The 24,161-nt window shown below is 43.6% G+C and overlaps 1 protein-coding gene across 2 annotated transcripts in view; it reads right to left on the bottom strand.

Moving 5' to 3' along the window:
- Positions 1–15,241: 15,241 nt before the first annotated feature.
- CDHR1 (cadherin related family member 1) overlaps positions 15,242–24,161 on the bottom strand; it is an 81,774-nt gene continuing 72,854 nt past the window's right edge. The window contains exon 17 of one of the 2 annotated variants that reach the window (XM_090058114.1): positions 15,242–20,373. In XM_090058114.1, the coding sequence (XP_089914240.1) occupies positions 19,819–20,373 (555 nt within the window). In that variant the 3' untranslated portion in view covers positions 15,242–19,818. Of the gene's footprint in view, positions 21,286–24,161 lie in introns of both variants that reach the window. The other variant, XM_090058115.1, reaches the window with a different exon arrangement.

Below are 24,161 nucleotides of genomic sequence, written 5' to 3'. Positions count from 1 at the left end.
CTGATGCAACTGGAATCCTGTATGAAACTAGATAAAGTTAGATATGGGAGTACCACCCCATGGTGTCTGTTCTAAGTAAACTCTTTCTCATGTTCTTTGCGTGCATGTGCCAGGCAGACATACAAACTTGTTTTCAAAAGGGTTTGGGAAAAGCCTAAAATTTTGAGGAAAATGGGATTACTGGTAAACAGGGATTCATTGCTGAGTTATTATGGGAGCTGACATAACTACTTTCAACTATTTGTGATGGTTCTTTTACCACAGTATTCAGAAATGCAAAACAATCCTTTGGGAAATAACTGCCAGAAGTGTATTTCAATTTTTTTTTCTAATAAAATATGGATATATTTAATTCATATGGTTAAATATAAAAAATATTTAATTAGCTATTTGAGCCAGGAAAATGTCTTCTTGACTTCTTAAAGCTTACTAGCAGCTAAATTCTGACTTGCAAAATGATACCTAATTATAGAATGAAAAATTAAGTCTGAGACAGCAGTTGTGTTCCTTATTTGATCAGGGAATTTTAGGTCTGGGAAAGCATTATTTGATCTCACATTATTAAATTTGTGCTTTGACTTCCATCTATTTAGAATGAGACCTGAGTTGCCAGTCCAACTGAAAACCTAGAAAAAAAATTGTTGTTTTGGGTAAAATGGGACCAAAAAATGTTTAGGTCCCTCTTCAAACTAAAAATGAAAAAAAAAAATGGTTTTCCTGAAACTTTTTTGTTTGTGGTCTGAATTGAAGTTATCAATCAGGTTTTTAAAATTCCTTTAAAATTTGTCCTAATAGCAAAATATAGGAAACAAAATTATAATTTTAAAATTTAAATCAAAACATTTGCTTTTGAAAATGTCAGAATTAAAATTATTACTTTTATGGTTTTTATTTTTTGCCAGAATAATTTTTCTAAATTACACTTACATTTATGAAAAATAGTGTTTCACTCAAAACCAATTTTTGCAATAAATGATTCATATGAAGACATTCTCCCAGCTCTGTTTTGAATAACTTTATATACTATAGCATTGTGGGTAGTATATCCTAGAATTTTTTCAGGTGACTTTCCCTACAGCCTCTTCTACCTACTTGTAACTTTCAGAAAATAGCCTTTAGGATTACAACTTTTATGTATTAACCCAAATAATTATTATTATTTCTTGGGACGGTTTGAAGGACTGTTTCCAAAATACATATTTTATCCATTTTAAGGAAAATTGGAGAAGATATTTGCCCCAGATTATTACAAAACAGCTGTACTCAAGTACTTCGAAGTTCATACAAATTTTTTTTTGATTAAGAACAAGGTATTTTGAAACTGAAAATTTGTATTGTCTATGTACAGCACATACTTCTGTGGGGCAATGCTAACAACTGTCCAAGTATTGTGCTAGCTAAGTGACCTTTCAGTTAAGAGCTTCAGCTGCTTCAGAGTTGCCATTTTTAATCTTAGCATTTTCTATAATAGATACATTCACATTTACATGCCCACACACAAATACTACCATAAACAAACAGGAGAAAATCTAGATCCCATGGAGGCAATGGCAAAATTCCCATTGGCTTCTGAGAGGAACGATTTCAAGGGCATATTTTTTATTTACACTGACTCTCTTACACTGATCTGGCCCAAAGCTCTAATTCTGAATGGATAAAGACAAGACTAAATAAAAGAAAAAGAACTCTACCTGTATAGGTACAGCCTTATTCAACTTACATTGAGAATTTGTACCCACATTACAGTCCTTTTCACCTTTGCAGTCTTAACAATCAGACACACTGTCAGTTTCAGGGATTTGCTTGATTCTGGAACTCCTCTGGAAACAACTCTGCAGCATCTTTGAAACCAAATATATTTTTAAAAAAGAAGAGAATTATCTAATTTATAAATTATAATTATTCTGCAGATTCAGTATGCTCACTTTTTTACTCAGCATAAAGGTAGGAAAAAGATTTTCTCCCCAAGGGAATTTATTGGTTACTATATATTATACACTACTACTATCTGTATACATGTATTTTTATTGTTATTTATTTATTATTGTAACACCTAGGAACCTTCAGCATGAACCAGGATTTTATTGTCCTAGATGTTGAACAAATCCAGAACAAAAGAATGGTTTTTGCCTAAAGACCTTACTATACAAGTAGTGCTTAACTTCACATTTAAAAAACAAAACTATTTTCCTTTAGAGGCATAAGAAAAATCAATTACACACTTTCTGGCAGTGGAGCAGTGTTTGTCTGGCATTGGAAAACACTTGACTTTTTGGCCTCTTGCTTTCAACACAAGAAAAGCATGGAGCCAGGTGGTGTGAATGGTGCATTGTGCTGCTGTAATACTCTTCAGAGGACAAAATAAGGTGGTAAACACTGCTTCAGGGAAACTTTAATACAGTTGATTGGGACTCACTTTATAGGCTCCTAGGTTTTATGATTATATCTTGGTACTAAGAAGTGAGCAAAGCTTTCTTAGCTATCATACATGCTGTTGTATACCCTATGGGCTAGATTTTGGTCTCTAATACCTCCTCAAATTCTTTTACAGCTCTCTAAGTATGTCATCAACTTACATTTTAAATATATTTCATTTGAGTGTGTAGTCTTAAGAAGAATACTTAGTTGTTAAGATATTGTTTTGAAATAAAGCAGAGATTTTGAGAATACACAGAGATTTGCCCATGTAAATCTCTATTGATGTTTGTTCATTTCTTGTATTTTTAATAGTTGACATATTTGAAAGACACCTATATGCCAGTTGTTAAATAATCACTGCAGAGCACATGGCAAAGGCAGGAGTGCCACTGGGCTCAGCCACATCTGCTTCTATTTAACTGCTTTACCAGGTGATGATGATTGAGGTTTACTGTAAGAGGATAGGGGCCTTCTTACCTTAGCAGGGCAGAAGTCTAACAAGCATGGTTATTCTCAGTGGAAACAGCACTGTTGCAGAAAGTTTAGTAGGAAGAAGTATGTAGATAGCGTTGCCCTGTGGGGTCATGTCAACTCTCAGGATCTCAAAATTGCGCTGTTAGATGGGAGGGTGTGACACAATTGCACATATCCTGCAGCAACACACAAATCAAGTAGGTACATACACACACACACTACCAACTCAGGCATATACACATCCAAGATTACCAGCCTAGGCACATGCATACCTACCACCAATTAAAACACATACACACACCAAAAATTAGACAAAATCAGTTATCAACACCTACTACAAATACATGGATCACTCATTCATATATCATGCACACAATGATATATATATATTCACCAGTTCACACACGTACATCCACTAACTTGTATGGTACGGTGTCTGTGTGTGTGCTTGGGATACCTGGCGGAAGATGAGAAAGTGAAAGTGTAGGGAATGAAAGTTGCTGGGACTGGGATTAGAACCGGGAGACTAGAGAGAAGCTGGCTGAGGACCTGAGGCTTTGGGTTACTTAAGGTCAAGTGGCCCCAGAATTACTTGAAATCACTGGTGCTGGTGTGGAAGTAAGGAAAAAAGCCCAGTGGCAAGGGGGATATAGCCAGGAAAGAGATGCAGAAAGCTGGGAGACTGGGGCTGGAAATGGAGGCAGAAAGCTGGGAGATTGAGGAGGAGAGTTGGGAGGTCAATAAGACAAAAACCCAACTCGGCATTTCAAAATAACAGGTTTATTAAACAGACAACACACTACACTGCTCCACAAAGTTATTGGTTCATACACACAAGCACTCACATACACACCCACACAACGGGAGCAGGAGAGAAAAAGGCTTGGTGGAGGGATTGAAGTCAATGTGTGTAGCGTCAGAGTCCAGGTTGTTTGCTTGGGGAAGGAAGGTGGGTGATAGGTACCTATCCTGGGCTGTGAGTTGATCCTCGATGGCCAGTTGGGGTCTTCTCCAGCAAGGTGTTGTCCACAAGGGTTGCTGGGAGGGTCTCTGGGTGGATAGGGGGTGTGGCATAGTGCTGGTCCAGATGGAGAGGGCATCCCAAGGAGTCAGTCTTCACTACCCCTTTTTATGGGGCAGACTACCTGTGATCTCCTATGTGGAGGGCATGTCCAGGCAAAGTCAGCCCTGTTCTGGAGGCTTCCAGGTGTTCATACTGAGCATGTGCAGCCTTGGCACAATGGTGGGTTTTCTGGTTTCTGCAGCAGTCTTTTTCTTCCAAATCTTGAGCCAGGGAGGGTCAATGCAGGGTGATGGTTGGATCATTGAGTTGATGGTTCAGTCATTCAGAGGGAGCTATTTTTAGACCTACTGCCATTGTCTCTCAAGCATCCTCATTCATCCCTATTCAGGAGTTACAATAGGGTATGCCCGGGCAGGGGACACAAAATGGAGACTTGACATTACTTGACATTACTTTACAGACACAGGCCTAAACCATACAGTATTAATATGAAACAATAAAAACCAATGAAAAAATTACCAGCGTATGACAACACAGAGCCAGAGGTGCATGCACAGAGTGTGACTTTGCCCATGCAGTGTGGAAATGGGCAAGGTGGCTCATAGTAGAACTGACAGGAGAGACTGTGCTGTGTGGATTACAATATAATACAATATAAAACAGTAAAAATCAATACAAACATAACAGAACACTATTTGCAATATAAAAAGGGGCTTATTACAATAATAGCATACAAGAACTTAGCTTACCTAGTATTACTTGTAATCACTTACAAGGGATAGAGAGGGCAGAGAGAAAGTCAGAAATGGTTAGGGGAAGGGGAGAGAATGTATTTCAAAATAAAAAACAAACTAACTAGGGGTTTTGCAACAATAGGGAGTCCCTGGAAGGGGCTGTAAGGATTGAAAGGCTTAGAAATCAGCTGATGTAGGAAATGGTATAGGAAGGTTGGAAAAGGCTGTGAGTAGGTGAAATTTCATAGATTACTATGGGGTCCCAGACAAGCAACTGGAGTAAGGGTCTTCCACAAAAGATAGATTGTAAATTGGCTAGAGAAGGAAGTACTGTTGTCCCTGATGTGTGCTGAAGACCTGGCATGAAGCGGTTCATAACTTCATCATTTGGTTGTGGATCTTGAAGTGACTGTATTCAGTAGCACTGGAATCTGCTTATCCAAGAATAGGAAACTGAAGTGCCTGGTGCTGAAAGAGAGGAAACTAGATGGCAAAGGATTAGTTACCAAGGTACTCATGTTATGATGTACTTAAAAGAAAAAGTGGGTGAGGAGGGAAGAGAGGAAACTGTCTGTCACATCAGCAAAATTCTTCTCAAAGAGATACTAGGAATTAATGCAGAATGAGCAATTCTTCTCCCAGAAGAGTGAGACCTGGCTGGGCTCCTATGAGGAAACACTATCTTATAAACACTGAAATTATAGCTAAATACCTGTGCTAATTTTGTTCCACTTGATTGAATTATGTCAGATGTCACAATTCCACCTTTCCTAATGATAAACTGATTCATAAAGGTCAAATTGTAAGTTGGACTATGCACTGTACGGAGGAATAAGCCCCAACCCTCCCCACCCCCCATTCCACACTTATTTTCTTGCATGTGCAATTTGTACACTGGGCCCGGCAAGTTTAGAAGAATGGTCAGTGGGTACAGAACAGTAGACTTGGTTCTGCTCACCATATGAAATTGTGGCATGAGCCACAATTTCAGCTACAGGATACATCACAAGTAAATTGCTTTACCCCAAAGCATGGCCAAAGGTGTCTCTGTGATAGAGTGCCTCCTATGTTGGTCATATCTTTGTGGTGTCTATATATTAGGATCTACCTTGTCTGCCAGAAAGCCATCTTAAAGCCATCTGATTAACCATCACAGTCCCTGGCTTTCTTGTAAGACATCCACACAGCACAGTCTCTCCTGTCAGTTCTACTATGAGCCACCTTGCCCACTCCCACAGTGCATGCACCACTGGCTCTGTGTTGTCATATGCTGGTCTTGGGCACACTGGTCTCTGACTCAGTCTCCAGCTTTACATCACCCCACCTGACTGGCAGCATTTGGTGTGCTGTCAACTAGTTCAGGTCTCTCTGCCCTTTCAAGAGCAACATCTGGAAGGGCCTCCTTCCTCTCTCCCACACTCCACACAACTTTTTAATACTCACTTCTGGGAGTTTTTCAGCCAGGTGAGACTGTCTCTGTCCCACACTGTTGCCTGCACCTTATGGTGCTGCAGCCAGAGTGCTGGCTCCAGGTGTTACTTTTTCCTCAGCAATTCCATTCCCCAATAAAACTATGGTGGTCCCAAGCCCACAGCTGGGTCTGAGAGCCCTTGTACCCTCATCACTGCAAAATGCTCAGATGGATATCGTGTGTAGCTTGCCACTCGTATGTCCTCCTTTAATGTGCTGTTAAAATAAATCTTATGTATGTCATCCACACACACAAAAGAACACCTTGGGGAGCCCCAACCTACCTTTGTGTTTTTCCTTGTACTGGGTGTTCCACACCACTTTTTCCCCATACTTCTACCATATTTTTTGGAATCCCCAAAAAATAATGCACATTGCTCCTTGCTGCCTGCAAGCTACTTTCCAGGACAGTGGGAACACCATGCCCATGTACAATAACATGGGTATTAGGATACTAGTGTACAGACACAGGGAGAGTATGACAAAAGATTGCTTTGGGCTGGGGTTGGAAACCCTGAGGTTTGAATGAACCTCAGAGAAAGACTAGATGGAACATAGTGTTTGAAGAGCCAGATGTGGGGACAGGGGGGTAGGGGGTGGGAAATGGGGGGTGGGGGGAAGAAGGGATGATGCACAAGGACTGATGTGGAGTGATTTGATGCAGTAAAAATGGGTTAAGGGGTTTGCATGGTAAGTTGTAGTTGCTGAACAACCTACGTCATAGTTATTTCCCATGCTTCTGGGTTTTTCTGGTTGCCTCCTTCCCCACTTTCTGCTATATGTGTCAGGGTGTTTTTTAAGCCTTCTTCAGAGTCATTGGGTGTTGGCTGCAGCCAAAGCTAGGGATTTTGACTGGGCTGTGCCAATGTTTCTGTTGGGACTTAAAGCCATAGGTTCTTGACTAGATGGCTTGTCCTTCCACTCAGGGTCAGCCTGATCACTATATTTGGGGCTGGGAAGGAATTTTAGCACATGGTCAGCTTGGTATGGATTGCAGGGTTTTATTTGCCTTCCTCTGTAGCAAGGTGGCAGAAGCAGGGGTGCAGGGAAGAGGGCATGGCCCTCTACCTGGCATCACATGAGTATATAGTAGCAGCTTTTTATAGAAGCAGGCTGTTGACTGTTGGGGTTCCCCTGCTTTTCTTATGGTAGGTTAGTTAGTATGTTCTGGTTTGCAGTGTGTCAGGGTTGATGGTACTTTTACAAAGAGTTTAGAACAGGGATAGCAATAGTTTTGGCCAGAATGCCAAAAACACACCAACCTCCACCCACTCCTTGACTTGGCATGCCAGAAGTGGAGGAGCTACAAGGGGCCTGATTACTGGCAGCAGCTGCGTGTATGCCTTGGGGTGGATGGTGGGGGAGGGATGGGAGTTGTGCTGCTCCAGACCCCTTTCCAGCTGTGCACCCATAGGCATGCATGCAGCCACCATCATGGAGTCAGTGCCAGGGCTGCAGAGCTCTGTGCAGCTGTTTGTATCCTCCTGGCTGCTTACCACAGAAGGCCTGGGACCTGGGCAGCTGCAGCAGGGTGCAGGCACATTGCAAACAACTCTGCTGGGCTCTGGAGGCCCAGCACCAGCTCCACGCCAGTGGTGAGTGCATTTACGCCTTGCAGTACGCAGTGGGAAAGGGGCCAAGGCAGCACAACCCCGGCCCCCCCGCCATCTGCCCCAAGGCATGCATGTGACCACCACCAGCAATGAGGATCAGGCCCCTCATTGCTTCCCCGCCTCTGGCATGCCAAATCAAGGTGTGGGTGGAGGTTGGGGTATTTTTGGTAATCTGGCCAAAAACACAGCTAAGTAGGGCAGTGCGAATCTTCGGATCCCACTTTGGACCCAGCACTGCTTTGGATGCTTCGGCATCTGAAACAGTGTGCCCGGATCAAAGTGCTGGCTCAGCAAAGTTGTCTGAAGCAGCTCGTTGTGTCCAAAGTGCTTCGTATCCGCTCTGAACACTTTGGATGGCTTGATATACAAGTAGAAGAGGGAGGGGGAGTGGAGGAGGGAGGGAGAGTGGGGGAGGAGAGGGAGCAGAGGGGAAGACTGACATCTGGCAGCATCTGTGGGGTGGGACTAGAAACAGCATAAAAGCCTCTGTTTGGAGTCGTTCTGTACCTTTTTGCAACTTGTTCCCTGTCAGGAACTTTGTGAGAGAGGAACGCTCACACTGAGACATTGTGGCTTGCTCTGGCTCAGTACTAGTTGAACTTGCCTGCTCCTTTTTCTTGTTACAAAGGAGTGGATAGGATTTAGCTTAGCTTAGCTTAGTTTTCTATTCAGTTATTATTAGTATTACTATTCTTATTCAATTTAATCTTTGAATTTATATTTGCTCTTTTTTTGTGTGGAAACTTTGAAAAAAGAAAGGTGTGTTTTCCCTGCCAGTGTGATCTATCACTGTGCAGGTAAGCACAGCTTGCTTGCACTCACACCCACACACAGACACACATGCACACACAGATATACAGACAATATAGACAACAATCAGATATTCACAGCAGAAGACGACAGACAGACAGCACACAATTTTTACATAACCTTAACACAAACATTCAAAGAAGAGGCCAATGCACGCATGCAACAGAGGGTATAAAACGCATAGTACGAAAGGATTCACACACACACACACACACACACACACACACACACACAGACCTTTTGCAGCACAGGAAAGACCAATATGAAGCGTGCTGCAAAGGCAGGTGCCAGGTCTTCTGGCAGGGGAGGGAGAAGGGTTAGGGGGAAAGCTACAGCTGCAAGCCACCCCCCTCCCAAGCACAGACGCATTCTCTTCCCAAGCAGCCATGACATCAGTGCTGCCAGTGGAAGCAAGGAGATGGGAGCAGTGTCTGCTCCTGACATCCCTGTACCTGCGTCACCTCTGCTCAGTCCAGAAGTGGGCACCAGCAATAGAATCACTGACTCCTGCACCCCAATTTCAGCTCTCAGCATGAGCCTCCCACTGCCAGTGGAGGAGCTGGAGCTGGAACCAGGGATGCTGAGCGCACTGGCTCAAGCAATTCTGGGGACTGAGGGAGAACCAGAGTTTGTGCTCCACACCCCTCAAGTTTCCCCTAGACCCAGGTCTCCTCCAGAAAGCAGCACCTCAGAGGAGGCTGAGGTTGTGGAGGCAAGTGGCTCAGCTGGGGCAGCTCCTCCTGCTGTTCAGCCTCAGCCTGCTGAGAAGGGGGATAAGGCAGCATCCCCACCCTCAGACCAGAAGTGGAGGAGTAGTGTAGTGTGGGATCATTCTGAGGTGGCAGATGATCCCAGGTTTGCCATCTGCCAACACTGCCGAAGGCACATGAGCCATGGCAAGGACGTGAGACACTTCTCCACCACAGCGATGCTGCTGCATCTGAGGAGGCACCACCCTTTTGCCCTTCTTCTTGCTCAGCTTGGCACCAGTGTGAGTGTGCCAAAAGGGAAGTCCCCCACTTGCTCCAAAGCTCCCTTGCCCCCAAAAGCACAGGCAGGCCACCCTGGACCAGTGGGGGAAAGGTGGACAGAAAGGCGGGGTATATTCCCAAGGCGAGTGAGATCACCCAGAGTATTGAGGAGATGATTGCTCTGGATAGCCACCCCTTCTCCCTAGTTGACCAGCCAAGGTTCAGCCAGTTTGTAGCACTTCTGGCCTCATTTTACAAAGTGCCCACATGCACCACTTTTAGAAGGACAGTGGTGACCTCCCTGTATGAGGCATGCAGAGAGTACTTGAGGAGTTGTGCAAGGCAGGGCCGCAGGTAGCCTTGCACTTCACCTCTGACATCTGGAGCAGCCAGGGTGGTGATCATGCCTACCTCTCCCTATGGGGCACTGTTGCAATCAGTCAGGCCGTCAGTCCTAGGTGAGTCCCACATGGCAAGGGAGATCATGGGGGTCATGAACCACATAGTGCAGGGTTGGCTGATTGGGCAGGCCGAGCTCACCCACAGGTTCGTGGTCACTGACAACAGGGCCACTGTGGTGAAGGCTGTCCATGATGCCAACTTTGTTGGTATCCGCTCTGTGGCACACAGGCCGCACCTAATAGTGACAGATGCCTTGGAGGGGGACAGGGCTGCTGGTGACAGTGCTGCCACTAGTACTGCTACAAGTCAGCTGATTGTGAAATACAGGAAGGTGGCAAGATACTTTCATTGCAGCATCAAGGGGGGCAAGATGCTGTGGGAAAAACAGGCAGAGCTGACAATCCCATGGCACAGAATTATGCAGGATATGGAGACTCAGTGGAACTACACATACTTGATGCTTGAAAGGTTGGTGGAGCAACAGAAGGACATCCATGAGATGGCTTTTCTTGGGAAGATTGGGATCAGTGCCCCCCTGAACAGAGATGAGTGGTGTACCATCTCCCAGTTCTTGGTGGTCCTCAAGCCCTTCCTCAAGGCCACCGAGACCCTTAGCACTGGTGATGCCCTCCTCAGCCAGGTGATCCCCCTAGTGAGGGAACTGGAGAACCAAATGGAGAAGTTCCAGGGGATCAGTGTTCCTGGCTGGGGCAGGTCACTGTCACCAGACATGGAGGCACTGATGAGGCGGCTGAAGGAGGGCATCAGGAGACTGCTGGATCCCTTGCAGTCCAGTATGGTCCACATGATGGCAGGCATGTGCAACCCAAAGGTGAAGGGAGCATGTGCACTTGCAGCCCTAAAACCCTCGATCACTGGACGCAGGTGCTGGTGAATGAAGTCAGGGAGGCCGAAGTGCAGAGGCAAGGGGATGTGGAAGAGGGGGATCCACTTTTCTGTGCCAGCAGTCCCAGTCCCAGCACCAGCACCAATCAGTTTTCTCCATGCCAGCCACTGCCAATGCGAGCCATGGGCATGGCTTCAATGCTGGGGTCCAAAGTCGCCAGACCCCAGCCTCAGGCAGGTAGTGCCGAGGCTTCGGTGGCTCCCTATCTCACTGAGGCTGTGGAGCCACTGGACTGTGGCCCCTTGGCTTACTGGGCAAACTGCAGGCAGGTGTGGCCGGATCTGGCCACAGTTGCCCAGCAACACCTGTCCTGTCCACTGACCAGTGTTACAAGCGAGAGGGTGTTCAGGATTGCTGGGGATGATGTGACACCACACCGCACCTGCTTGGATCCTATGTTGGTGAAGCAGCTGGTGTTCCTAAAGGTGAACCTCCCCAAGCTCCACCTGCAGACAGAGTGCCACCCTCCTCACTCCGTCTGCACCAATTTCATTTTTGAAATTTTTAAAAGTCGAGTAATGCCATGCTGTCAGTTGGAGGGGACACTAACTGCATCACCAGCCAGCAGAGGAAGAGCATATTTCTGCCGAGCTCACTCCCCTGCCAGAATGAACTTGGAGGTATGGGATTGGGGCTATGGGGAAGGAGGAGGTCTCAGGTCCTGGGCATGACCATGAAAACTGCACCCTGCCAGGGTAGGGAGGCCTGGTGGGACTGCTGGTACCGTGGCAGCCCTGTAAATGCCAGGACCAATGATCCCCTGGTGAAAGGTGGGTAGGAGGCGCCATAATCTCCAGCTAATGCACGCATGCACAAAGTCCTGGCTGGGGAATGTCTTTGACAGGCCTGATGCTTGCTGGTTGCAGTGCAGTTGGAGGCTCCCGGTGAGCTCAGCTTAGCTGCCTGGGATTCCAGCTTTAGGGTTGAAAACCCCTTTGTCAGGCTGAGGAAGTACCCGCAGTTGGTCCTGGATGGAAGGAATGGTAAAGAAGTCAGAGGCTGGCCTGGCCCGCAATGCAGGTAAGAAAACCACTGCAGTTCATAGGCCCAGCTCTGAAAAGTGGTTTGGCATTGTAATTTGTACCCTCTCAGGATCAGGCCTGAGAGACTGGAGGCAGAGTGTTTTTTTGGTGAGGAATGTGCCCCCACAGCTAGTTTGATTTTGTTGTCTTTGATAGATTCTGGTGTGCAGTTTGCGAGGTTATTGGAGATAGTTGGCAAGTTTTGTGTTTTAAGCTGTAGGAAGTTGGCTTCAGTTCTGGTGATGAGGTTAGGTGTTTCTTTGAATGTACAAACAACTTTTCAGAGCTGGGCCTATGAACTGCACTTCATCAGCCTCCTAGGTAGTAGGTACAGAAACTCATGAACTCAATATACACAGTGGAATTCTGGCACACTGCCACCTGCTGGACATCTGGGTAACTCCCCAGTTACCTCTGCACTTTTACCTGTGCTGCTACATCCCCCTTTCCCCGCTACCCCAGGCTGTCCCTCCCCCCCCCGATGCCTCCATTTCCATTTTCAATGACTGACTTTCTTGCCTGCATTGCATGCCAGGCCAGCCTCTGGCTTCTTTACTATTCCTTCCATCCAGGACCAACTGCAGGTACTTCCTTAGTCTGACAAAGGGGTTTTCAACCCTAAAGCTTCCAAAGATACATTATTTAAGTACTCCTTTTTTTTTTCATAACACACATATACATATAAAAACACAAGATGAGCCATCACACACCATGAGCAACATCATATGTCCAACACAACACATCTTTTTACTGTCAATTCCTTTATAAAAAGAAAGGCTCTGTGACAGTTGTGTTTGTGTACCTTTGAAGTTGCTGCTGCTGCTACTGGTGTTGAGCCAGCTAAGTTATTTTACCCGTTGTCACATAAAGTAGAGGACTGGGCGTGAGGCTGTAGGGGAGGAGGAGGCTCCACTGGGGCACACTGCCATGTTGTGCAGAGGCCCCACCTCCAGGAAGGGCACACCTTAACACACACAATGTCACCCACCCACATCACGGGTTTTGCCTGTCAGCAGCTTGGGGTGCAGGGCCCTGGACTACAGACTTCCCCAGCGAGACACACACAACTGGCAGGCTTCATGGCCTGGCAGGGCCCAGCACCCAGGCCTGTACTAGATTTCACCTCCCTGTGGCCCAAGACAGATGCAGTCGCCCAAGCACCCACCCACATGACGAGTTTTGCCTGTCAGCAGCTTGGGGTGCAGTTTCCCCCAAACCCTTGCACTGATCTTCTTGAAACATGGCAGGCTTTGTGACCTGAGCAGGGGCCATCACCCCTGCAGTTTTCAGCCTGCTGTGCCTTAACACACACAGGGTCATTTGTGTCATGAGTTTTGCCTGTCAGGAGCTTAGGGTGCAGTTCCCCCCCAAACCCCTACACTGATTTTCTTGAAACTTGGCAGGCTTTGTGGCCTCACCAGGGGCTACCATTCCTGTAGTTTTCAGCCCCCTGTGGTGTAACACATAGACGTGACAGGAGTTTTGCTTTCAAGAATTTGGGGTGCAGTTCCCCCCAAACCCCTGCACCGATCTTCTTGAACCTTAGCTAGCTTCATGCTCTAAGCAGAGGTTACCATCTCTGCAAGTTTCTCCAGAATTGAAGCTAAAACAACAAAGTTATAGATATTTCATTGATCCCTCTTTATAGCCTATAGCCAGATGTCCGAAGTGGTTCCGAAGCTTCGGAGTCACTTCAGCCGAATCGTAGTGGCAAACCTATCTGGAGCTCTGGATCAGATCGTGGCCATCCAAAGTGGCTGGATCCAAAGCTGGATCAGATCGCTGCTGACTTGCACAGACCTACTGCTAACCCCTGTTCTAGGTCCTTTTCAGCTCAAATGGTTGTTGCACCCATTCTTGCCCAGCTCCCAGTTCTTGTACTTGTGCCCAACTACCAGGCTGTAGAAGAGTGAAGGTAAGAGTGCACTCTACTCCACTGCTGTGCACAATGGATTGCAAAATCTATGGTGCTGCAGGGAAGGCAGATAAGAGGGAACCTGAGCATATAGATAATTGATGAGGGTCGTCTCAGGGAGTGGATGTCTTTGGTTTTGGTCCCTGTGACTGGGTCTTTAGCCAATACCTATCTAATGTAAAATGAAGCTTTAAGCCAGTAGTGCTCTACCTCTGGCTGTCAGGCTAGATTCAGCAGGTGGAGCCATGTCATCTTGCTACCCCACCCAGATGCCAAATTTCTAGACCCATGGGGAGTCGTGTGGTCTGTATGACATGGCCCTACTTATTGTACTGCACCAGCATGTGGGCACTCCGTGGCTAGATCTGGCTTGCAGGGTGCGGCTGATACAGTGCAGCTGGATCTGGCATGTGAGGAGGTCACACCTGTGCACTTTTAACCCCACACTGAATCAAGATTGCACACTAACCTAATGCAGGAGCTCTGGCCCATGGGTCCACCACATGTGGGGCTGGAGAGGTTGAGCACCACTATTTGAAATTTAGGGAGTGGAAACCAGAAACAAGAATTACAAGAATTCCCTCCTCCCAAGGAAATGCCTGCCTCACTAGGCTACAGAGTCATGATCCCTCTTTCTTCTTTCTCTCTCTGGCCCCATGACTCCTCTGTGTATGCCTTTCAACCAGAACCCTCCAGGCATCAGTATAAAATGCTTCAATGTCTTGGCTTTGTGAAAATTGGGGGTGTGTGGGGGGCAGAGGTTGGGGAAGGGGAAAAGGAGAAAGGGGTGATCTGTCTCTCTCTCAAGCAAAGCAATGGCAAAGAGACTGTCTGCAATGCTGCCACAGAGGCTACATACTATTACTGAGTGGTATTAATGTAGGAAGGTACCAAAATAATACAACTACAGGAGAATGGATGGAAGATACTGAAACTACAGACAGGTATTCTGTTTATCAGGTCCCACTTTAGTGCAAGTGAAAGCATAATAAACCCTAAGCAGAGTGAATTAGCCCAAATTTTGATCATTAACAAAAGAAAACTTTAAAAAAGGAAGCCACAACATAATGGTAGACAATATTTGCAGATTTTTTTAAAACCTCCTTACCATCTCTGCTACATAGCATTTAGGATTTGAGAAGATTGCAGCTTTCTCTCTTTTACTGCACATCAGTAACAGAAGTGAACCTCTAGCTTCCAGCTGAACCTGCAATTTTGTTGATGGTATGAGGCAGACTAGAATGAGATTCACTTTCCTGTGATGGTTTTGTAGGCCAAACAGCAGAAATTGCTTCTTCTCCCTCTGTTCATTTTTTCCATTATAGCCAAGGGATGTGACTCAGATGCACTAAATTACAACTGTGTTGAGCAAGATGCTGATATTTCTTCCCTTATTATCAAATTTAGGGTAAAAGCAGAAAAAACCTAAACACACCTCTGTCAGGGGAGAAAGCTAAGATACTACAATTACTGAATACCTTTAATAGATTTTATTAATAAAAAAAAACAGTTGGAATACAGTATAACAGAAAAGAATAGCTGTATCCACTGGAAAATGAAGTCTTACAATATATAATAAAACATCTTCCCTCCCCTCACTTAAACAATTTTTTAAATACTATTATCACAATTCTTGTTAAATCTAATGAAATTAACGGTCCTTTCAGGTTCCCATTATATAAGAATGAACATTAAATACTGGCTTAAATATGACATCAGGAAAACAGTAGTACAGATAATGTTACAAGCATTTGGAACCTCATGAAATTGTGTATGAACACAGTCATAAATAGCAGCAAATTAAACAATTGTCCTACATAGAAATCATTACAGCAGATGATCATGGCCACTCCTGTACCATACAAATAAAGTATTTCTCCCTGCATAGTCATGAATTACCTAGATGGTCTGGAGCAAAGCTGTGCAAATGCAGCTGATGGTGATTTTTGTTTCCTGAGGAAGTTGAGCCACTGTAAATTGCTCCACTGAAGCCATGCTGACTTACATAAGCAGAGGAGCTGGGCTCTGTGGTTTAGTCATTCTTGCTGAGAATAAGAGTAAATAAATCAGCTCCAGAATGCAGTGAAATCCATGTAAGGAAACAAAAGAAAATAGTGGGAAGGGTAGTAGCAGAATCTAGGCAAATAGTAAGGGCTGTATGGAAATATTCAAACCTTGCTGCAGAGAAACAAAGAGAATTTCACCAGTTTTGTTTTGTGCTACAAGTCCCAACAGTAATTTGCACTCCAAGCCTCTTTTCTCTCTTTCACTTTCCAAAACTCCTATAATGCTGTTAATTGGAGCTACATAGTAGAATTAGTAGTAATAATAACAATAATCATCACCATTGATTATTACTATTAATAGAGATGATAATAATAATGATAATAAGTCACATTTTCCCCACTCTCAACAACTTCTTGCATAGTTCTACTTAATATTTTATTTATTCATTCATTTCCTATGTAAAAAACACTAACTGTATCACTCAGTACTTTGGAAGCCTCTTACACATCACCCCATTTTCCTTACACATAAGACTACAAAAAAGAAATAGATTCACACTTGTTCTTGTAAACAGTGGTTTTGCAAGTAGTTAGGAAGAAATTGCCCTCTCTTAAATAGATAGGGATTGAGTCTCTACTCAGTTACACCAGTTCTAGGATAGTATTACTCTAGCATATTGTAATGAGGCATCAGGTCCATAGTACAAATAATACTCCCCAGAATACAATGTATGTCTCGGTGCAATTTCTGACCAATAAGTATATATATTATCTGCCCTCTGTCCCTTTGGAAAAGCAACTTGCTTCCAAGTATAAAGTGTATAACACTGTTTCCTCTTTTCTTTTTTAAGGACAGAAAAAAAAGATAGTAGACATAGAAAATGGCTGGAGATTTCATAGAATAGATGGGACACCATGAGTCACATTTGTATAAAACTGGTGTAGACAAATGAAAGTCAGGGCTAACGTGTATATAAAGTTGAAAGGAGTGGCCTATATGACTTTTTAAAGAGTCACATACTGTAATTGAAAAGGTGGTACTGTTCCACTGCTCTCGCTCATTAATCCACACATCTACCATTCAGAGCTCTTTCTACAGGACCTGCCATCATATTTTCTTTTGTAGTGTCAGAGAGAACACACACAGAATGCAGCTGACTGATTTCAAATGGTTGTTTTACAATGGTCTGACTAGATGGTCAGATGTCAAAGTGCTGCACAAAAGAAGATACGGCATTCAACAGGACTTAAAAACATGCAGGGTGTAGGAATACCCTTCTGAATATTAAATATTCCATAATGTTTCCTGTATCACTGCTCATCAGCAACATGTGACCATCTCATATTTTCCATGTCTTTTAATAATTAGTTGAGGCTTTGGTTTAGAGACCTCATTACAATTATTTTTAGGAGCTTCTGTAGCTTGGATGCTTAAGATGAGATATAGGATTAATAGTGTGGGAAATAGGCAGATGAGAAGAAAGGAACAGAGAATCATGATGCTATATGCTACCCTCTATTGAATCAGTAGCAGAATGGCATCATCATTGCCCCAGAGAAGACAGCACATTTTACCTTCCCTGAGGGAGTCACATGATTGAGGGTATATGATTGGTTTCCCTTTAACTATCAGCCCAATCAAATAATCTGTAGATAAGAGTCAGAAATAACATAATCGACTAAAGAAACACTCCAAAGGAAACCTGATGATCTGGAATACTTTATATCCCAAATGTTTAGTTTTTGTTTCTCTTCCTCAATTTCATGGCACAGTCCTACACTCCTCAAAGCTGTTAAGAGAAGCCTAAAATATTTTGGGAGCTAACATATTCCAGAAGGTAACAGGGTGCAACAGTGTGTTGACATAGTAGCTCCCTCTACATGTTACAGATATTGCATAATTAACTGGTTAATTGTACAATTACCTTTGAGACCAGCTATACCTGCAAAGTAGCTATCCTGGAATGAAAGTTCCAATCAGCTATGAATTAGACCTCAAAAGTGTGTACTAACTTTATAGCTGGTTGCTACTGAGCTTCAATTTTTACATATGACAGGATCCCATAACTTCAGTGGTACACCATGCCTAGCCAGGGCTGCATGTCCCACAGCTGAGGGACTCTCAGCCACAGCAGCTGCTGACTCTGGGTCTTGGCAGCACAGGGACCCAGAGTCCCACAGCTGTGGATGTTGTATGCTGTGACCCAGATGGGCTGGGTGGATTGCCGCTGCTGTGATCTCCTAGCTTTGGGGGTGCATGAGTGTCCCATGGCTAAGAGCTCCTCAACTAAGGGGGCAGTCAGCTACAGGAGCTTGCTTCTCCCCAGTGCAGGGGAGCCTGGGATTGGGCTCCCCCTGCATTAGCAATAAGGTGCAATCAGATCTAATGCACGATCCCACAATCATGCCTCCTGCCTTGCGTATGTTTTGTGGCAGGATTTGTGTGGATTGTGCATTACATCCCAGCGTGCCTTTACCCACACATGTAGAAGGGCAATGTTGGAAACACTGAAGTACCACAGCACAGTGGCTCTTCCAGAGGATGACATATTAAAAGGTTCAATCTTCTCCTTGCCCCTGAAGAAACAAGGGGGCCTATTCTGTGGCATGCAAAGCAGCTCTTAGCCTGGCTTACCTAGCTAGTTAAACCAGACTTCAATTGTTTGCTTCACTTGTGTGGTATAAATAGGCCAGATTGTATCAGTGAGTCAAGCTTTAAATTTCTTCCAATACTTATTCCACGAGATGCAAAGAAGTATTTTACTCACTTGCTTGTTAATTGGTATTATCCACCTCAGAACAAATAAGAGATTTTGTTTAACAGTAATGGCAGAAGAGGACCCTATGGTAGACCATGTGAAACACATATCAGTGCCCAATACTACTATTATTGCCATGCTACAAAGTACAGAAAAACCCACTAAGTTGCAAACACTATCAATGCTAGCATAGCATAACTCTAACATTTTAGGATTAAAATAGAAATTTAAATGAAAAAATAATTTTCTTTAACAACCATCCCCACACCTCAATTATTTCAGACACCATCTTGTCTGCCTGGTGTATCCTGCTTCCAAGAGTCTGCTCTCATTTTTTCAGGAGCATTTTCCCCTCAATTTTAAAGGTTCATTCTCCTCCCTTATTCTCCACTGTTGGCAGATGTGTTATCTGAAGGGACTGTTAGCTCCACCTTGTGATAGTGTTGCAATTATTACATATGGTCCCACACCAGCTATGTTTGAAAAAGAATAAGTAAGCTTTTTCTGTTCTTCTTGGCGGGCATGCATGGTTTGGTAACGGAGGAAAACATTGTGTTAAATGTACTCTGACAAAAGCCAGCATAAACTGCATGACAATGAAAAACTTCTCAAAGTTTCTGTGCTTTGCACTTGGAATCAAAGATACTTAGGTATCCTAAGCACACAAGCTGTTGCAAAACATAACAGCAAACAACCTCTGAACATGAGAACCCATTTATGATCTACCTACTTGGAGAATCACAATTTATCTGCTTTAGAAAATAATCTTTATAGTTGTTACACTGGTTTTTCTACAATAATGGCAATATTTACAAAAGTGTCCTGGAATTTTAAATGCCCAATTTTAGGCACCTTGGATCTGTTTTATGTAATGGATGAGAATGAACATCAACTGAAATTTTGGGTGAATGGCACCTTTAAAAAGCAAGTCTCTGGAAAGAAGTTTACATTGGAAACTCCCAAAACTGCAACATCATAAATCACTGGCCACTTCTGAAAACATTAACTTAAAGACATGGACAATTAGCACCTTAGGAGGAAACCACCATTTATAAAAGATCTGGGTGAAATTCTAGGAAACGACTTGATACCTATATTATTATACGCTATAGATGAAATAATTCAATTGCAAAATAGATTAGAGTGTAATACTTGCACAAAGTAACTAATGATTGTAGCTTGGGGTGCAGTTCATTGTGTATTGATAGAACCTGGAAAGATTAATTACACCAAGTAACTATATCCATGCACTGCAGTGATATGTGATCCTCCTGTATGGTGGATGAGGATTCATTAGAGGTGACAGGTGTTGCTGCCTGCATTCCTTTTTTCAAACTTCTGTTTGAGCTCTGACACTAGGGCATTGTGGGCACTGCTGTGACCCTTCTTCAGCTGCTTGTTTATAAACATGGGAGTCAGGGAACCTGATACGGTTGGCAATCTCCATTCAGTGCTGTTCTTCTTAGGTGCTAGAAGTGGGATTGGCGGTGGGGGTGGGCTTGGGGCACTAGGCAGTAGAGAAGGAATTTGGATGTTATTGTTGCTGTTTTCATTCTTCAGGCTCTTTGTGTCATCTTCAATGGCAAACTTCTCTGCAGCGGTGCTGGGCCTTTTGAATTTCAGCCACTCCATCCTAACTGCCCTAGTCTGCTGCGTCTGTCTCTTTCTTATGATCCGTCTTACCGGCATGATTTTGTTGGACCTCTTATTACGCCAGAACATGACAGTAGAGATTATGATTGTGATCATCACCATTATGCCCATGACACCAGCTAGCACTCCTAAGGCTTTCATGGGGTTATCTTTAGTTTGCATCAAAAAGGCTGCCATAGGCCCTTTGTGAAGAGTCTGTAAAAGAGTACAAAGAGAACGTGATTTTACTCTATGGGACCAACAGTGAATTTATAATTACATTTGTCCAAAATATATACCAATAAGGGTTGGCCAACGGAAGCTGACTTTAAAAAATAATTAAATGATTCAATTATTTTATATTTGAATTTGAGTAATTTTGATTTAATACCAACTGTACAGGAAAAAAATCCCTGGAATACTGTGTTGTTGTGCTTGGACACTGAAGCATAGAGTTGTTACTGAAATATTTGAGGATATCCCTATATAACACTGTAACATATATTTATTTAGCATGAGCATGAAAAGGATTAACTTTAAGATTTGCAGTGGAATTGTTACACTCTATTGTAGAAGCAATTTCCAAAGTATAATGCGGTTGAATTCTGCTGGTGGGAAATGATTTTCTGAGATGAGTTTCAGGTTTACAGATCATTTGAGTTATTGAATATGGCATTACAGATATTTTGAGGCAACTTTTAAAAAAATATTGCCACATGCAAAATAAACATCTAACAAACAGGCCTGTTATATTTTGTTTTCTAGTACTCTTTTACAGACATAACAAAACCCTTTGAAGTAGGGGATCTGAATAGACCAAAAGATCTATTTTTGGGGGGGTTGTTTTTTTTTTAAAGATAACATACGCTACATGTGGCATATTAAGGACAAATGAATTAACAGTTCATTTGCAGCTTAGCATATTGAGCTCCTTGGAGGTCCCCGTATGATTTTTCTGATTTTCCCCTGTGGATGCAGTCTGGATCTTTTAAGATTTTTCCAGTATATGATGGTAGAGATCACCATTGTTACAGAAATGGTGGATAGGACGCCACTCATGAAAATCCCAAATATTGTCCATGGATGCTGCTTGAGGCCTAAAATATAGGATTTTACCCTTGACTTCATCTGGAAATGTCAAAAATAAAAGAACTGGTCAACTCATACACCTTTATATTCCAAAAAGGCTAGGGTACTATGCAGGCATGTGATACCACAAACATGTAAAAGGAGGGACATTTTCATTAGGCATGGGAGATAAAGGAGTATGTCATAAAGTAAAACTAAACCTGGAAACCAGAATGAATAACGAATGAGACATCCTACTGTAGGGGCTAGGTATAAATGACATTATTGATGACATTAGTAATCAAGAAGTAATTAATATTAGTCCCTGCATGCCATGGAAAAAATCTATGGTGAGGTTAGCAACTGAGGAATGTTTATTTATAAATCTTCTCTCACCTGGATCATGCTCTTTGGGAAAGGCTATCTAAATTAGGTTTTGGAATCACTATAATAGCGAGTAGTTATTACAATGTGGCATGCAGGAGAGTGAGGTTGTTCAATGGGGACTTGTTTGTTATAAGGCATATTGAAATGTGGGGATGCTCTCTTCTGTTACCATAGTGTGCTTCACATTCACACACCCCAAGCATCATTATCCCAGACTGGTATTCTCACAACCTGAATGTATCCTAGTGGCTGAGAAAATTGGCAAAGGAATGGCATCAATGTCCTTCTATAAGGGTCAAAATTCACCACGATAAACAAGGCACCACATCCAGTGTTTACATCATTAAAATGGAGATGCGGCTGAGCTAGCACCTTAGATATAAACACCCTAAAACTGAAGTTTGGATTGAGGTCTAAACTTTGCTAATCAGGTCCATCTTTGTATTCAATAAGTGCTATGCACTTAACTCTACTCAGATGAGAAAACTTCTATACCTCTCCAGTTACGTAATTTTATGTGAAAGTCTGATGAACTAAATGTCAGATAAAACCTTGGGAAGAAGTACCTGTCTTGAAATAAGTCCATTTATTATGAGTGTTTGTCAAAATCTATTTTGTGGCATGGCAATGAAGGCTGGATAGTGTAAGACAAACAAAGGGTTGGAAAAATTACATATATTTTAGAGGGTGCTATATAACAGTAAGTAATTATTTGACTAGCTACATTGTATCATCATGAATAAATAGGATTAGACACCACCAGGCTCTTTCTGTTTTGTCAGAGCAGAGATGTTTCAATGGAGCACAACTTGAAGGTGTAATAGCAGTACAACCCTGGGTACAGATTGGCAGCATCACCACTTTGCTTCTTTAAACCCTCTCCTAGCTCACTGACCTTTGGGCTTGTTCCAAGCATTTAGAGGCAGTTGTTTTATGCCAAAACTAATAACTTTAGTGTCGTAATCAGAATCAGCCTATACTGGAAAATATTTTATTTACCAGGTATTTGTTAGAAATGTTATATGGCTTAAATTTGTATATGCATATCAGACTATGATTTTTTTCTAATTATTCAAAAAGACTATGCATTTTGTCACCTTGTGTAGGGAAAAATGCACCTTTTATAAATGAGATGACATTCATAAAATCCACTGCAATGAAACTATCTCAGATGATTTGTGTGCTCAGTGTTGTGTGCTTTTGTTGTACTACTTAGGTCAGGGGCATCAAACTTATATCCTCTCAGGCTGGACCCAGAACTGAGTGCCCTGCATGCAGCACAGGGGGTCAGTCTGAGGGGCATGCTGTATGCAGCATCCTGCTGGACCAGCCCTGCATGCTGGTTCTGGGACTGGTCCTACCTGGACATTGCTGAAGCCAAGATTCAGGGTTGTTCTGGCAGGGCTTGCTGTGCCTGTGGCACATGGGGTTGGCATGGAGTATTCACTCCCTATGGCTGGTGGGCTGGACCTGACCACTGCATATGGCAGAGGGGTCCTGGGGCACAGGTTGCACGTAGTGCCCCATACTGACACCCAGACTGTTACCTTCAATGCTGGGTCCAGCCCATGCAGTGAGGGCCAAGCATGTCCTGTGCTGGTCTTACATACTGTGTGCACAGCAAACTCTGGGGCCTGCATGTGCAGAGTGCAACATACAGGTTTGACCTGGTGCTGTGGGTGCTGCACAGAGAGTTGGTCTCTGGTCAACAGACAGGCCCAGCAATCATCATTCATGGAACTTGACTGGGTCCTGGCTCCAGCATGAATTAGTTGAGGGTACCTCTGATATCTTTTATTAGACTAACTGAATAGTTGGTGAAATATAACTTAGCAAAAAACCCTTCGTCATGCTGAGGAAGCATCTGCAGTTGGTGTTGTGTTTGCTTTTCTTAAATGGAATGAATAGTGAAGAAGCCAGAGGCTGCTATGCATGCAAGAAAGCCAGTCAGTGAAAGTGTAAATTGAGGTGTCAGGGGGTGAGGGACAGGCTAGGGGATGGGGGGAGGAGGATGTGGCAGGTCAAAGTGGAGAGGTACCTGGGGAGTCAGATGTCAGGCAGGTTATAATGTGTCATAAAGCCAATGTCCATATTGAGTCCATGAGTTTCTGTATCTCGGAGATTGATGAAGTGAAGTTCATAGGCTCGTCTGTGAAAAGTGGTTTTTAAATTTAAACAAGCGCTGAACGTCGCTAACCTCATCACCAGAAGCAAACTTCCTACATCCCAAAACATACCGAGTGGATCCAGACCATACCATGACAAGAAATACAAAACCTGCCAACATATCTCTAGTATCCCCACAATCACTACACCCCACAGCAGAACCATTACCACTCCTGGATCTTACAGCTCCACCTCCAGAATTTATATATCTCATGCAATGCGCCAAATGCCCTGATGGAAAATCCGGCTCAGTGAATGAACACCAGAAATCTATTACAGACAAGAATACCCAACTACCTGTCGGAGCACATTTCTCACAAGAAAGCCACTCTGTCTCCAGTCTCTAATGCATGATCCTTAAAGGGAATTTACAAGCCACTTTT

Source organism: Crocodylus siamensis, chromosome 7 (assembly GCF_052110815.1).
Source record: "Crocodylus siamensis isolate JL-2025a chromosome 7, ASM5211081v1, whole genome shotgun sequence".
NCBI classification, from domain to species: domain Eukaryota; kingdom Metazoa; phylum Chordata; order Crocodylia; family Crocodylidae; genus Crocodylus; species Crocodylus siamensis.
Note: the sequence above shows the minus strand (reverse complement) of the source record. Positions and strands in the feature narration are given on the sequence as shown.